Source organism: Bufo bufo, chromosome 6 (genome assembly GCF_905171765.1).
Source record: "Bufo bufo chromosome 6, aBufBuf1.1, whole genome shotgun sequence".
In the NCBI taxonomy this organism is placed as follows: domain Eukaryota; kingdom Metazoa; phylum Chordata; class Amphibia; order Anura; family Bufonidae; genus Bufo; species Bufo bufo.
This window is the reverse complement of record NC_053394.1, coordinates 167,052,431-167,069,866: the sequence shown is the minus strand read 5'-3', so window position 1 is coordinate 167,069,866 and position 17,436 is coordinate 167,052,431. Positions and strand designations below refer to the sequence as shown.

At 44.9% G+C, this 17,436-nt stretch overlaps 2 protein-coding genes across 2 annotated transcripts in view; one reads left to right on the top strand and one right to left on the bottom strand.

Moving 5' to 3' along the window:
• LOC121004097 (gastrula zinc finger protein XlCGF26.1-like) overlaps positions 1-17,436 on the bottom strand; it is a 705,032-nt gene that overhangs the window by 458,301 nt on the left and 229,295 nt on the right. The gene's annotated exons all lie outside the window — the stretch shown is intronic.
• LOC121004117 (oocyte zinc finger protein XlCOF7.1-like) lies at positions 8,239-16,108 on the top strand. Its single transcript, XM_040436245.1, has 5 exons — positions 8,239-8,302; positions 12,071-12,197; positions 13,062-13,244; positions 13,706-13,832; positions 14,756-16,108. The coding sequence occupies exons 2-5, from the start codon at positions 12,126-12,128 to the stop codon at positions 15,763-15,765; spliced, it is 1,392 nt and encodes a 463-aa protein (XP_040292179.1). The 5' UTR covers positions 8,239-8,302; positions 12,071-12,125; the 3' UTR covers positions 15,766-16,108.

Here is a 17,436-nt window from a genome sequence, read left to right as displayed (position 1 = left end):
CCGCTTCTTTAGGCTCCTTTCACATGAGCGAGTTTTCCGTGCGGGTGCAATGCGTGACATGAACGCATAGCACCTGCACTGAATCCTGACCCATTCATTTCAATGGGTCTGAGTACATGAGCTTTTTTTTCACGCATTGCATGAAAAACGCTGCATGTTCTATATTCTGTGTTTTTCACGCAGCCCTGGCCCCATAGAAGTGAATGGGGCATCAGTGAAAAACACATCACATCCGGAAGCAAGTCCGGATGCGATGCGTTTTTCACTGATGGTTGCTAAGAGATGTTTGTAAACCTTCAGTTTTTTATCACGCGCATGAAAAGCGCATCAAAACGCATTGCACTCGCTCATAAAAAACTGAACGCAATCTGAGACAAAACTGACTGAACTTGCTTGCAAAATGGTGGGAGTTTCCCTGAACGCACCCTAAACGCATGCGGAGCCAATACGTATCGTTCGTGTGAAAGAGGCCTTATAGTGCCCCATAATGTGCCAGGATAAAATACCCCTTCTTAGTGCCCTCAGTAGATGCCCCGATAGTGCTTCTGTCCTCCCTTCCCCATAGTGCCCCCTTAATATGTCAATAAAAAATGCCCCTTCTTAGTGTCCCTAGATCATGTCTCCTAATTGTCCCTCTTTAAGAGGGACAGTCCCTCATTTTGACCCAAGTCCCTCTTTAATCCTCAAATGTCCCTCTTTTTGACCTGCGAAATTAATGCTTAAATGTGCATTAAAGGGCTTCTGTCAACCCCAAAACACATTTTTCATTTTTGGGCCTGTTAAAATCCTTATAGAACGACTATTCCCTATATAGGGCTCTTACCTTGTTCTGTGGCTTCGTTTCATAAAAAATCGATCTTTTAAAATATGCAAATGACTTCACTACCAGCAAGTAGGGCATCTACTTGCTCGTAGCCGCCGCAAAAAAAAAACGCCCCCTCCTCCAGTTGATTGACAGGGCCAGCGAGCGCTCTCCTCCTCCGGCTGGCCCTGTCAACATTTCAAATCCCTCGCCTGTCTTCATTCGGCGCAGGTGCTCTGAGAGAAGGACGCTCGCCTCCTCAGCACTCCCTCAGTGCGCCTGCGCCGATGACGTCTTCTCTTTCAGTGACGTCATCGGCGCAGGCGCACTGAGGGAGTGCTGAGGAGGCGAGCCTCCTTCTCTCAGAGCGCCTGCGCCGAATGAAGACAGGCGCGGGATTTGAAATGTTGACAGGGCCAGCCGGAGGAGGAGAGCGCTCGCTGGCCCTGTCAATCAACTGGAGGAGGGGGCGTTTTTTTTTTGCGGCGGCTACGAGCAAGTAGACGCCCTACTTGCTGGTAGTGAAGTCATTTGCATATTTTAAAAGATTGATTTTTAATGAAAAGAAGCCACAGACCAAGGTAAGAGCCCTATATAGGGAATAGTCGTTCTATAAGGATTTTAACAAGCCCAAAAATGAAAAATGTGTTTTGGGGGTGACAGAAGCCCTTTAACCACCTCCGGACCGCTGTACGCACAGACGCGTCCTGGAGGTGGTTGATTCATTCCTCCTGGACGCGCCGGCGCGTCCTCTCGCGAGACGCGAGATTTCCTGTGAACGCGCGCACACAGGCGCGCGCGCTCACAGGAACGGAAGGTAAGAGAGTTGATCTCCAGCCTGCCAGCGGCGATCGTTCGCTGGCAGGCTGGAGATGTGTTTTTTTTAACCCCTAACAGGTATATTAGACGCTGTTTTGATAACAGCGTCTAATATACCTGCTACCTGGTCCTCTGGTGGTCCCCTTTGTTTGGATCGACCACCAGAGGACACAGGTAGCTCAGTAAAGTCCCACCAAGCACTACACTACACTACACCGCCCCCCCCCGTCACTTATTAACCCCTTATTAGCCCCTGATCACCCCCCTGTCATTGATTACCCCCCTGTCATTGATCACCCTCCTGTCATTGATCACCCCCCTGTAAAGCTCCATTCAGACGTCCGCATGATTTTTACGGATCCACTGATAGATGGATCGGATCCGCAAAACGCATCCGGACGTCTGAATGAAGCCTTACAGGGGCATGATCAATGACTGTGGTGATCACCCCATATAGACTCCCTGATCACCCCCCTGTAAAGCTCCATTCAGATGTCCGCATGATTTTTACGGATGCACTGATAGATGGATCGGATCCGCAAAACGCATCCGGACGTCTGAATGAAGCCTTACAGGGGCATGATCAATGACTGTGGTGATCACCCCATATAGACTCCCTGATCACCCCCCTGTCATTGATTACACCCCTGTCATTGATCAACCCCCTGTAAAGCTCCATTCAGATGTCCGCATGATTTTTACGGATGCACTGATAGATGGATCGGATCCGCAAAACGCATACGGACGTCTGAATGAAGCCTTACAGGGGCGTGATCAATGACTGTGGTGATCACCCCATATAGACTCCCTGATCACCCCCCTGTCATTGATCACCCCCCTGTAAAGCTCCATTCAGATGTCCGCATGATTTTTACGGATGCACTGATAGATGGATCGGATCCGCAAAACGCATACGGACGTCTGAATGAAGCCTTACAGGGGCATGATCAATGACTGTGGTTATCACCCCATATAGACTCCCTGATCACCCCCCTGTCATTGATTACACCCCTGTCATTGATCAACCCCCTGTAAAGCTCCATTCAGATGTCCGCATGATTTTTACGGATGCACTGATAGATGGATCGGATCCGCAAAACGCATACGGACGTCTGAATGAAGCCTTACAGGGGCGTGATCAATGACTGTGGTGATCACCCCATATAGACTCCCTGATCACCCCCCTGTCATTGATCACCCCCCTGTAAAGCTCCATTCAGATGTCCGCATGATTTTTTACGGATCCACTGATAGATGGATCGGATCCGCAAAACGCATACGGACGTCTGAATGAAGCCTTACAGGGGCATGATCAATGACTGTGGTTATCACCCCATATAGACTCCCTGATCATCCCCCTGTCATTGATTACACCCCTGTCATTGATCACCCCCCTGTAAAGCTCCATTCAGACGTCCGCATGATTTTTACGGATCCACTGATAGATGGATCGGATCCGCAAAACGCATCCGGACGTCTGAATGAAGCCTTACAGGGGCATGATCAATGACTGTGGTGATCACCCCATATAGACTCCCTGATCACCCCCCTGTAAAGCTCCATTCAGATGTCCGCATGATTTTTACGGATGCACTGATAGATGGATCGGATCCGCAAAACGCATCCGGACGTCTGAATGAAGCCTTACAGGGGCATGATCAATGACTGTGGTGATCACCCCATATAGACTCCCTGATCACCCCCCTGTCATTGATTACCCCCCTGTCATTGATTACCCCCCTGTAAAGCTCCATTCAGATGTCCGCATGATTTTTACGGATGCACTGATAGATGGATCGGATCCGCAAAACGCATCCGGACGTCTGAATGAAGCCTTACACGGGCGTGATCAATGACTGTGGTTATCACCCCATATAGACTCCCTGATCACCCCCCTGTCATTGATCACCCCCCTGTCATTGATCACCCCCCTGTCATTGATCACCCCCCTGTCATTGATCACCCTCTGTAAGGCTCCATTCAGATATTTTTTTGGCCCAAGTTAGCGGAATTTTTTTTTTTTTTTCTTACAAAGTCTCATATTCCACTAACTTGTGTCAAAAAATAAAATCTCACATGAACTCACCATACCCCTCACGGAATCCAAATGCGTAAATTTTTTTAGACATTTATATTCCAGACTTCTTCTCACGCTTTAGGGCCCCTAGAATGCCAGGGCAGTATAAATACCCCACATGTGACCCCATTTCGGAAAGAAGACACCCCCAGGTATTCCGTGAGGGGCATATTGAGTCCATGAAAGATTGAAATTTTTGTCCCAAGTTAGCGGAACGGGAGACTTTGTGAGAAAAAAATTAAAAATATCAATTTCCGCTAACTTGTGCCAAAAAAAAATAATTTCTATGAACTCGCCATGCCCCTCATTGAATACCTTGGGGTGTCTTCTTTCCAAAATGGGGTCACATGTGGGGTATTTATACTGCCCTGGCATTCTAGGGGCCCCAAAGCGTGAGAAGAAGTCTGGTATCCAAATGTCTAAAAATGCCCTCCTAAAAGGAATTTGGGCACCTTTGCGCATCTAGGCTGCAAAAAAGTGTCACACATCTGGTATCGCCGTACTCAGGAGAAGTTGGGGAATGTGTTTTGGGGTGTCATTTTACATATACCCATGCTGGGTGAGAGAAATATCTTGGTCAAATGCCAACTTTGTATAAAAAAATGGGAAAAGTTGTCTTTTGCCAAGATATTTCTCTCACCCAGCATGGGTATATGTAAAATGACACCCCAAAACACATTCCCCAACTTCTCCTGAATACGGCGATACCACATGTGTGACACTTTTTTGCAGCCTAGGTGGGCAAAGGGGCCCATATTCCAAAGAGCACCTTTCGGATTTCACAGGTCATTTACCTACTTACCACACATTAGGGCCCCTGGAAAATGCCAGGGCAGTATAACTACCCCACAAGTGACCCCATTTTGGAAAGAAGACACCCCAAGGTATTCCGTGAGGGGCATGGCGAGTTCCTAGAATTTTTTATTTTTTGTCACAAGTTAGTGGAAAATGCTTATTTTTTTTATTTTATTTTTTTTCATACAAAGTCTCATATTCCACTAACTTGTGACAAAAAATAAAAACTTCCATGAACTCACTATGCCCATCAGCGAATACCTTGGGGTCTCTTCTTTCCAAAATGGGGTCACTTGTGGGGTAGTTATACTGCCCTGGCATTCTAGGGGCCCAAATGTGTGGTAAGGAGTTTGAAATCAAATTTTGTAAAAAATGACCTGTGAAATCCGAAAGGTGCTCTTTTGAATATGGGCCCCTTTGCCCACCTCGGCTGCAAAAAAGTGTCACACATCTGGTATCTCCGTAATCGGGAGAAGTTGGGGAATGTGTTTTGGGGTGTCATTTTACATATACCCATGCTGGGTGAGAGAAATATCTTGGCAAAAGACAACTTTTCCCATTTTTTTATACAAAGTTGGCATTTGACCAAGATATTTATCTCACCCAGCATGGGTATATGTAAAAAGACACCCCAAAACACATTCCTCAACTTCTCCTGAATACAGAGATACCAGATGTGTGACACTTTTTTGCAGCCTAGGTGGGCAAAGGGGCCCACATTCCAAAGAGCACCTTTCGGATTTCACAGGTCATTTACCTACTTACCACACATTTGGGCCCCTAGAATGCCAGGGCAGTATAACTACCCCACAAGTGACCCCATTTTGGAAAGAAGAGACCCCAAGGTATTCGCTGATGGGCATAGTGAGTTCATGGAAGTTTTTATTTTTTGTCACAAGTTTGTGGAATATGAGACTTTGTATGAAAAAAAAAAAAAAAAAAAAAATCATCATTTTCCACTAACTTGTGACAAAAAATAAAAAATTCTAGGAACTCGCCATGCCCCTCACGGAATACCTTGGGGTGTCTTCTTTCCAAAATGGGGTCACTTGTGGGGTAGTTATACTGCCCTGGTATTCTAGGGGCCCAAATGTGTGGTAAGGAGTTTGAAATCAAATTCAGGAAAAAATGAGGAGTGAAATCCGAAAGGTGCTCTTTGGAATATGGGCCCCTTTGCCCACCTAGGCTGCAAAAAAGTGTCACACATGTGGTATCCCCGTACTCAGGAGAAGTTGAGGAATGTGTTTTGGGGTGTCTTTTTACATATACCCATGCTGGGTGAGATAAATATCTTGGTCAAATGACAACTTTGTATAAAAAAATGGGAAAAGTTGTCTTTTGCCAAGATATTTCTCTCACCCAGCATGGGTATATATAAAATGACACCCCAAAACACATTCCCCACCTTCTCCTGAGTACGGAGATACCAGATGTGTGACACTTTTTTGCAGCCTAGGTGGGCAAAGGGGCCCATATTCCAAAGAGCACCTTTCGGATTTCACAGGTCATTTTTTACAGAATTTGATTTCAAACTCCTTACCACACATTTGGGCCCCTAGAATGCCAGGGCAGTATAACTACCCCACAAGTGACCCCATTTTGGAAAGAAGAGACCCCAAGGTATTCGCTGATGGGCATAGTGAGTTCATAGAACTTTTTATTTTTTGTCACAAGTTAGTGGAATATGAGACTTTGTAAGAAAAAAAAATAAAAAAAAAAAAATCATCATTTTCCGCTAACTTGTGACAAAAAATAAAAAGTTCTATGAACTCACTATGCCCATCAGCGAATACCTTAGGGTGTGTACTTTCAGAAATGGGGTCATTTGTGGGGTGTTTGTACTGTCTGGGCATTGTAGAACCTCAGGAAACATGACAGGTGCTCAGAAAGTCAGAGCTGCTTCAAAAAGCGGAAATTCACATTTTTGTACCATAGTTTGTAAACGCTATAACTTTTACCCAAACCATTTTTTTTTTACCCAAACATTTTTTTTTTATCAAAGACATGTAGAACTATAAATTTAGAGCAAAATTTCTATATGGATGTCGTTTTTTTTGCAAAATTTTACAACTGAAAGTGAAAAATGTCATTTTTTTGCAAAAAAATCGTTAAATTTCGATTAATAACAAAAAAAGTAAAAATGTCAGCAGCAATGAAATACCACCAAATGAAAGCTCTATTAGTGAGAAGAAAAGGAGGTAAAATTCATTTGGGTGGTAAGTTGCATGACCGAGCAATAAACGGTGAAAGTAGTGTAGGTCAGAAGTGTAAAAAGTGGCCTGGTCTTTCAGGGTGTTTAAGCACTGGGGGCTGAGGTGGTTAATAAGGCTACATTCACACAACCGTATTTTGCGGTCTGCAAAAAATACGGATGACGTCCGTGTGACATCTGTGTTGCATCCGGGTTTTTTTTACGGATCCATTGTAACAATGCCTATCCTTGTCCGCAAAACACAAGAATAGGACATGCTCTATATTTTTTGTGGGGATACGGAACAGACATACGGATGTGAATAGCACACGGTGTGCTGTCCGCATTTTTGTGGACCCATTGAAATAAATGGGTCCTCATCCAATCCGCAAAAAAAACGGAACCGACATGGAAACAAAATTACGTTTGTGTGAATGTAGCTTAAATGTACTAAATTGCTCCTTACTAAAGTGACTGTATTGTTGCTACCTGTATATTAGACCACAACTTCATAATCTGGTGCAGTTTGGACTTGTGTCTGATGATTTGTGTGCTAACAAAAATTGTTGCCATGCGTGTCGGCATATATTGTCCCTCTTGGCGATTTTCAAAAGTTGGGAAATATGCAAGATACCCCCATAGTGCTCCTCTCCTACATTGTGCAAAAAAAAAAAAAAGCACTAAGGCTTCGTTCACATCACCGTTCAGCCTTTCCGTTTAGGGGCAGAAAAACGGAAAGGACGGATTCGCCACATAACTGAGCCGAACGGAGCCCACGGGCCCCATAGACTATAATGGGGTCCGTTATTTTCCGCTCAGAAGAAGATCTCTATATCTCCGCTTCAAAAAATCTTTTTCTGAGCGGAAACCTAACGGACCCCATTATAGTCTATGGGACCCGTGGGCTCAGTTATGTGACGAATCCGTCCTTTCCGTTTGGAAAGGTTGAACGGTGATGTGAGACTAATACTGTAATGTCCTGAGGACGGCGATACAGTTGAATATAGAGATGAGCGCTTCCACAATGGAAGCGCTCATTTCCCTTTGCCCTGCCGCTACCACAACCCCACACTTATCCCCAGGGCCGCAACGCCCAAGGCGATCGCCTCACCTAATTGGCAGTGCGGCCCTGATAGGAATCATAAAAAAAAAATCGTACTACTTCTAGGAGGGGAGTGGTGGTCCAGACCGGTTGGACCACCCCATTGATTACAAATATTGATATTTACCCAATATGAAATAAAAAGTAGATTTAACATATAATAGACAAGATGAATGCAGGTAAATACGCGTTTTTATTTCAGTTTGACTTTTTATAGCTTGGTGTTTGCTCTCTGCACCCTGAGGACATATTGGAAAGATGATGAGTAATGTGGTGAGCTGGGATAAGGGTCGAGGGTGAACTGTATGGGCCGAGAATCAAAGGAGCCGGTACATTCTAGGCACCACACTACTGAACAGGCTGCAGAAGAACCTCAATCTATGCTCAACAAAGAGCAGACACATCGGCCATCTTGTTGTAGCCCTGTGTGTGAGAGCCGGGTCACGGGGCAGGACTACCACTGACTGCTTCCGGTTGAGCCTTCCGCTCCTAGTCTGCGGATAACAGGGACAGCAGGTTAGTCATATGAGATATATTGTGCCTGATATATATCTCGTATGTATGTGTGTACCTCTCATTGCTGCCATGATGAGATGTCTCCTGTGGAGACGCTTCATACCTGCCCCCATATACCTCCTGTGTGTGTACACACCTCATCCCTGCCATGATGGACCTCCTGTAGATTTATATATGTGCATACCTCCCTGCCTTTACATATCCTATAGATACACACTATTTTACTCGTATACCTCCTGTATGTGTACACACCTCATCCCTGCTTCTATAGTTCCTGTATATATGTGTACTTGTCACCCTTGTCCATATGCACCTTCTGTATATGTAAATGAATGTTTGCCTATAGTACTTGTCTGTTCTATAGATTTATACCTGCTATGTGTACACTCCTCATCCCTACCTAGGAATATGTATCCCTGCCACCCCTGTCTTTATATGTCCATAATACTCATCCTTGCCATTATATATGTCCTATAGATTTATACCTGCTATGTGTATACTCCTCATCCCTACCTAGGAATATGTATCCCTGCCACCCCTGTCTTTATATGTCCATAATACTCATCCTTGCCATTATATATGTCCTATAGATTTATACCTGGTGTGTGTATACTCCTTATCCCTGCCCTTATATATCTCCTGTATCCCTACCACCCCTGTCCTTATATACATTTATTATACATCCATCCATTATATATGTCCTATAGATTTATACCTGGTGTGTGTATACTCCTTATCCCTGCCCTTATATATCTCCTGTATCCCTGACACCCCTGTCCTTATATACATTTATTATACATCCATCCATTATATATGTCCTATAGATTTATACCCTGTGTGTGTATACTCCTTATCCCTGCCCTTATATATCTCCTGTATCCCTACCACCCCTGTCCTTATATACATTTATTATACGTCCATCCATTATACATGTCCTATAGATTTATACCTGGTGTGTGTATACTCCTTATCCCTGCCCTTATATATCTCCTGTATCCCTGACACCCCTGTCCTTATATACATTTATTATACGTCCATCCATTATACATGTCCTATAGATTTATACCTGGTGTGTGTATACTCCTTATCCCTGCCCTTATATATCTCCTGTATCCCTGACACCCCTGTCCTTATATACATTTATTATACGTCCATCCATTATACATGTCCTATAGATTTATACCTGGTGTGTGTATACTCCTCATCCCTGCCCTTATATATCTCCTGTAAATATGTATCCATTACCCCTGTCCTTATATACATTTATTATACGTCCATCCGTGCCTTTATATATCTCCTAAATCCGCACGCTCTGTAGGCACCTTCCGTGTGCAATCTGCATTTTTCTCACACCCATTACTAGAAATGACTAGGATATGCTCTATAATTTGCGGAAAGGACGCGCGGATGTGGAATGCACACGGATGACATCCGCTTGCTGTGCATTTGTTTGCAGACTCATAGAAATGAATGAATTCATGTGGGAAAAAAATGCAGATCCGACACAGATACGCAATACGGTCAAGAGGATTGGGTTGACGTATGTAGGATGTATATGAGGACAGATGTTCATCGGAGTGAAGTTGCGGCAGATACAAGAGGCGCATGCCTCTTAATAAGTTTGGTACATCAGAAAATGAAATGCTCTGAGCAGGCATAGATTGTGCTATAATCTGCGCCGGAAAATTGAAAAGCCAAGTTTGTGCAAAATAGCACTTGTGTGTATAGCCTTAGATAGATCCCCCCTATCCATTTTTCTAATCTGCTTTTATATCAGATTTTTCACTATATTGTCAAAAGCATGTGGCTGTTTCACAGGAGCGAGTTTTCCATCCAGATGTGATGTGTGTTGTGAACAGATCCGGACTGAATCCTGATCATCTCTGCAATCAGGAAAAATCACAGCAGGTTCTATATTGTGTGTTTGTCACGCAGCCCTGGCTCCATAGAAATGAATGGGACTTGTGCGAAAAACGGAAGGCATCCGGATGCAGTGATGGTGGCTAGGAGATGTAGATTGTCATTCTTCATTTTTTTTCACGTGTGAAAAATGCATCAAACAGAATACGTATTCCTCACGTGAAAGAGAAGTTCAGGTGCGCAGTCTGAGTTCAAATTCATGGCAAAGGTGTTTAAGGCTTCTTTCACACAAGCAATATGGATTGGGTCAGGATCTTTTCAGGGAAAAACTTATTTTGCGCTGGTTTTGCACGCAAGTTCAATCACTTTTGTCTGCGATTGCGTTCAGTGTTTGCGTTTTTCCACACAGATGCAATCATTATTGATGTGTTTTTCATGCGTGTGAAGAAAAACTGAAGAATAATAATCTACACCTCCTAGCAACCATCAGTGAAAAACGCATTGCATCCGGAAGCCTTCCATTTTCCAGGCGAGCCCCATTCACTGTTATGGAGCTAGGGTTTCATGAAAAACTCACAATAAGGCCTCATGCACACGACCGTTTTACAGGGTCCGCATCCGAGCTGCAGTTTTTGCGGCTCTGGTGCGGACCCATTCACTTCAATGGGGCCGCAAAAGATGCGGACAGCACTCAATGTGCTATCCGCATCCGTTGCACCATTCCGTGGCCCCACAAAAAAAAATATAGCATGTCCTATTCTTGTCTGTTTTGCAGACAAGAATAGGCATGTCTACAATGGGCCGCCCGTTCCGTTCCGCAAAGGCACACCGACGGCTTCCGTTTTTTGCGGACTGCAAAAAACAGCATGGTCGTGTGCATGAGGCCTAAAGAAAATGCTGCCATTTTTCTTGAACACAGAGATGATGTGTGAAGACCGACGCTCATGTGCACAGACCGAATTAAATGAGTCAGGATTCAGTCCACACATGACGCATCGCGTCCGGACGTGTAAAAGAGCCCTTTTAGGTTTGAGATCAGAACTGTGTGAGGGAGATTATTTTATGGCTCTGTGCCAGTTTTGCGATGTTGAAAAGTCTTGTCACAAGTGCTGGCTTGTTACAAAATTGTCAACTTTTAAGCTTTCTCCAACAGCCACGATATTAAGAAGCGTGGACAGGACAAATTTTAAATCCAACTTTTACAGCAGATACTGTGCGGTGCTCCACACTTTGTGGTCTCCTGATTGGATGCTATAGCAGTCGGTCAGAGCAGAGGGGAGGGGCCATGGCACAATGTAGAGTGTGCCTCCTCCTGGGCAGAATAAAGCATCATATTCACATTGCTCCTGATAATAAAAGCTCTACAAATGTAATGTTTGTCCTACTCTCTCCAGTCCCTACCTAATGCTGTCAGTTGTTTTGCATGGTCAAAACTATTGACAGACTCTCTGTGTCTTGCCAGTTGATGATACAATGTTGATTTCAGCCTCATATTCTTTGAGGCCATTAGACAACTATGAGATTCATAGTCTCCTTTGTCTTCAGAGAGAGTGTGAGCCACAGGTCCATCCAAAAGAATTGGCTGGATGAAGGTAAAATAAACCCAATGCCCATTTAGGCCATATAGTAGACCAACAGCAGATCTTTAGACTAACAGAGTGTGTATGTGCAGGTCCACACCGCAACATCTCACCACAGCTCCTAGGGTGAAGGATTGCCAAGCTTCACCTGCCGAAAAACCAGTTTATTTTTTATGTTTCTGTCCTTCCTATTTTCCTTTTTGTAACTGTAACTTGCATACAACATTGCACAATTATATTCTACTGTACCATTAGGTCTCTCTCATCTGATGCCAGGTGGTGTGCCATGACACATACTGACACATTTCCATTTCTTTTGTTACTACAGGTGGGAAATATCTGGACTTCACACTTGATACAGGGGGTCCTCATCACGTCAGAAGATGGACAGAGGTCAGATCCCTGAGAGGATCCTAAACCTCACCCTGGAGATCATCTACCTTTTGACTGGAGAGGTGATTATTGTGGGGATTGTGGCATATGGCCGGGTTGTTTTAAGGTCTTTGCACTAGAGAAGATCAGAATTGCACAGACTGGAGAATGGTTGATATCACTGTAGGATTAGACAAGGGAAGACTCTGTGCTACCAAAAAGATGAGGTGTGACTTCAAACACCAGTGTGGGGGAGGTGATTGATCTCTGGCACGTGAACATCGATTGCCTGCTATCACTGATTGATTGTGGAGGGTTCGGATGTCTTGGAACCCTCTTATCAGCAGAATAGCTTGATATGAGCTGCATTATTCGGCAGAGTCATGTATGCAGATGAGCTTCTGAGCCTATGCAAACAGTGATGTGGATGCATTGATAGTGTGTCCTAAAGATAGGAAACTTATTTTTTGTCCACATCACTTCAATGGGGCCGCAAAAGATGCAGACAGCACACCATGTGCTGCATGCATCCGTATGGCCATTCTGTGGCACCCGCAAAAATTTAGAACATGTCCTATTCTTGTCCGTATTACGGACAAGAATAGGACTGTTCTATTATGGCCCGGACATTCTGTAAAATGTGGAACGCACATGGATGGTATCAGTATTTTGCGGACCGCAAAACAGGCAACGGTCGTGTGCATGAGCCCTTAATGTCCCGGCAAACCCCTTCAAAGTACGATGGGGTCTGAGGGACCCTAATGCATGTAGATATAGACACAAAGGTGATTATATGCTTGTAGACCAAAAATACACTTTGGCGCTTGCTTCAGGTGTGGTGTGATTCATGGGGAGATCAGAGGGCATTGACTAATTAGGAAGTGACACTCGCTCACATTGTCACAAAGGATGATTTTTTTTTTTATATATATATAAATAAATCATAGGATTATATTGTTGTGAAGAAGTCCTCTGACCAAAGTGGAGACAGCAAAACTTCCAGTGACTTCAGCAGCGGAACCCAAAGCCCCATTGCAGTACACCCTCCTCACTCACTGATACATGAGAAAAACAATGAACAGAAGATCCTGGAACTGACCAACAAGATAATTGAGCTGCTGACTGGAGAGGTGAGCGCCACTGGGAATGCTGTGTCTGGATAACTGGTTACAGGGGTATTCCTGTTGTAACATGTTATCCCCTATCCACAGGATTAGATCAGTGGGAGCCTCACTGCGGGGAACCCAACCAATCAGGAGAATGGGGACCCTTAACCAGTGGGGCCCCCAATATGAATAGAGTTGCAGGTTGGGCATGCATCTCTGTGGGACTGCAGCAGATAGCCGAGTACGAGCATTTAGCTATTTCTGGCAGTCCTATAGGCATAAATGGAGCAGCAGTGTTTATGCCCAATTTGCTGCTCCATTCATTTTGGTGGGCCCCAGGAGGTAAGGGCTGCCCATTTTCATGATTGGTAGGGGCCCCGGTGGTTGCCCCCTCTATCCTGTGGATAGGGTATAACTTGTCACAACCAGAATACCTCTTTAAAAATGAGCATATTATAATTTTTATGAGGTTTATAATTTATCAGGTTCCAAGAGGAGATGAAGATGTGACTCTAAATTTTTCCATGGAGGAGTGGGAACGTTTAGGACGTGAGTCAGTTAGTAACATGGACATGATGATTATGGAGAACCACCAAGCACTAAGTTCACTGGGTAAGATGTTATTAACATATACATGTAAAGTCTATGGGGAAGATTTATTAAAACTGGTGTAAAGTAGAACTGGCTTAGTTGCCCATAGCAGCCAATCCGATTACACCTTTAATTTTTCACAGCTCCTTTGGAAAATGAAAGGTGGAATTGGAATAGTTTGCTATGGGCAACTAAGCCAGTTTTCCTTTCCACCAGTTTTGATGAATCTCCCCCTATGTCTTTAATGTATCTACACCTACAACGGATCTGTCACCAGAATAGAAATATGTTCCCCAGTCTTTTGGCATCCCACTCACCACTGACTGATGGCCACTGTGTATCCGCCTGTATACATGGCAGCCAGGTAGTGCTCCCAACTATAATTGTATTATGTGGCAGCAAGTATTAACCAAACAGCACAATATATGGTGGCACTTGGGCAAATAATACAGCAGACTTTCCCCTATAATAGTTAAGGGCAGCATATTCTGGTGACACATCTGGTTTAAAAGATGGTCCCTGCTATTGTAGTGGTTGGATATAGTTAAAGGGAACCTGTCACCGGGATTTTGTGCATAGAGCTGAGGTAATGGGTTGTTAGATGGCCACTAGCACATCTGCAATACCCAGTCCCCATAGCTCTGTGTGCTTTTATTATGTAAAAAAAAACGATTTGATACATATGCAAATTAACCTGAGATGAGTCCTGTACGTGAGATAAGTCAGAGCCAGGACTCATCTCAGGTTAATTTGCATATGTATCAAATATTTTTTTTTTACATAATAAAAGCACACAGAGCTATGGGGACTGGGTATTGCAGATGTGCTAGCGGCCATCTAACAACCCATGTCCTCAGCTCTATGCACAAAATCCCGGTGACAGGTTCCCTTTAAGTCATTGTAGCTAATGCTATTACCAAATATGATTCATGCCTCTCCCACAGATCTGGGTGATTCATTTGACAAGGTGGTTTCTGAAACGAAAAGCATGGTCAGCATCAATCCAATTAGACACTATTCAAGCATCTGCAAGCGCCAGAAGAGGAAGGGACAGCCAGTAAGATATGTAGCAGACAGCTCTGCTTCCCGTGAAGATAACCTCGTAAACTCTGACACAAGCACAGCACAAACACAAGAGGAACACGTGTCCATAAATACGGAAAAGGAGCTTGATGCAAAGGTTTACACACGCTCGGAGCACACTCAGACAGACTTCATTGTAACTCATGTTAAAGATGAGCCCCAGGATGGGACAAAAAATTCACAGCAAGACTTTGTTCGCATTGACTATGATTCTGTCTTCATTGCCAACCAAACTTCTACGGCTCAGGAAACTTCTCGGAAACTTTATGACTGCGCTTTGTGTGGGAAAACATTTACCAGCAAGTCTGGTATTGTCAAGCACCAGAGAATGCACGCCGGAAGAGTAGTCTCCTGTCCAGACTGTGGAAAGGACTTCACCTGTAACTCTGAGCTGGTGGCCCACCAGAGAACACACACTGGTGAGAAACCATTTCCTTGTCCTTCCTGTGGGAAATGTTTTTCCACAAACACTAACCTGGTAGCACACCAGAGAATCCACACAGGGGAGAGACCATATTCTTGCCTTCAGTGTGGAAAATGTTTTACAAGCAGTTCAGACCTTGTCAAGCATCAGATAATCCACACCGGTGAGAAACCTTTTTGTTGTCTCGACTGTGGAAAAGGTTTTACCAGCAAATCCAACCTTGTTAAACACCAGCGAATCCACACGGGCGAAAGGCCTTTCCTGTGCTCTGAATGTGGTAAAGGCTTCGCCATCAAGTCTAATCTCATCAAGCATCAGGTTGTCCACACTGGTGAGAAGCCGTACCCCTGCCCGGAGTGTGGGAAGCGCTTCTCCAACCAGTCCAATGTGGCAAAACATCAAAGAACTCACTACGGCTTCAAGCGGGATGGCTCCAAAGCTGAATAATATTTTACCACCCTGCTCACGAGCTGGGAGTAATGTAGTCATGCAGCCATGTGGGACTCGGGACTATAGTGTCTTCCCTTCTTGTTGACTCTCCGTTTCAGTGAAGATGCTCAATTTTCTTTGCCGTAAGAGATCTGAACACTACCTGTTCTTGCTGTTAGAAAACCTTACCTGTTGTCCGTACTGTATGGTTTTACTTTGTCAGTATATAGTTTTGTTCCTTCAGGGTCTAAAAGGCGGATCAGATTACTTACCCAGCCCAGGGGCCTCAGCCTCGTGTCTTTATATGGTTTTAGTGAATAAAAAGAATCCTTCTTCCACTTTATGAGCAAATAAAAAGACCAAAATACACTGCTCAAAAAAATAAAGGGAACACTTAAACAACACAGTGTAACTCCAAGTCAATCACACTTCTGTGAAATCAAACTGTCCACTTAGGAAGCAACACTGAGTGACAATCAATTTCACATGCTGTTGTGCAAATAGATAGACAACAGGTGGAAATTATAGGCAATTAGCAAGACACCCCCAATAAAGGAGTGGTTCTGCAGGTGGTAACCACAGACCACTTCTCAGTTCCTATGCTTCCTGGCTGATGTTTTGGTCACTTTTGAATGCTGGCGGTGCTTTCACTCTAGTGGTAGCATGAGACGGAGTCTACAACCCACACAAGTGGCTCAGGTACTGCAGCTTATCCAGGATGGCACATCAATGTGAGCTGTGGCAAGAAGGTTTGCTGTGTCTGTCAGCGTAGTGTCCAGAGCATGGAGGCGCTACCAGGAGACAGGCCAGTACATCAGGAGAGGTGGAGGAGGCCTTAGGAGGGCAACAAACCCAGCAGCAGGACCGCTACCTCCGCCTTTGTGCAAGGAGGAACAGGAGGAGCACTGCCAGAGCCCTGCAAAATGACCTCCAGCAGGCCACAAATGTGCATGTGTCTGCTCAAACAGTCAGAAACAGACTCCATGAGGGTGATATGAGGGTCCGACGTCCACAGGTGGAGGTTGTGCTTACAGCCCAACACCGTGCAGGACGTTTGGCATTTGCCAGAGAACACAAAGATTGGCAAATTCCCCACTGGCGCCCTGTGCTCTTCACAGATGAAAGCAGGTTCACACTGAGCATGTGACAGAGTCTGGAGATGCCGTGGAGAACGTTCTGCTGCCTGCAACATCCTCCAGCATGACCGGTTTGGCATTGGGTCAGTAATGGTGTGGGGTGGCATTTCTTTGGAGGGCCGCACAGCCCTCCATGTGCTCGCCAGAGGTAGCCTGACTGCCATTAGGTATCGAGATGAGATCCTCAGACCCCTTGTGAGACCATATGCTGGTGCGGTTGGCCCTGGGTTCCTCCTAATGCAAGACAATGCTAGACCTCATGTGGCTGGAGTGTGTCAGCAGTTCCTGCAAGACGAAGGCATTGATGCTATGGACTGGCCCGCTCGTTCCCCAGACCTGAATCCAATTGAGCACATCTGGGACATCATGTCTCGCTCTATCCACCAACGTCACGTTGCACCACAGACTGTCCAGGAGTTGGCAGATGCTTTAGTCCAGGTCTGTGAGGAGATCCCTCAGGAGACCGTCCGCCACCTCATCAGGAGCATGCACAGGCGTTGTAGGGAGGTCATACAGGCACGTGGAGGCCACACACACTACTGAGCCTCATTTT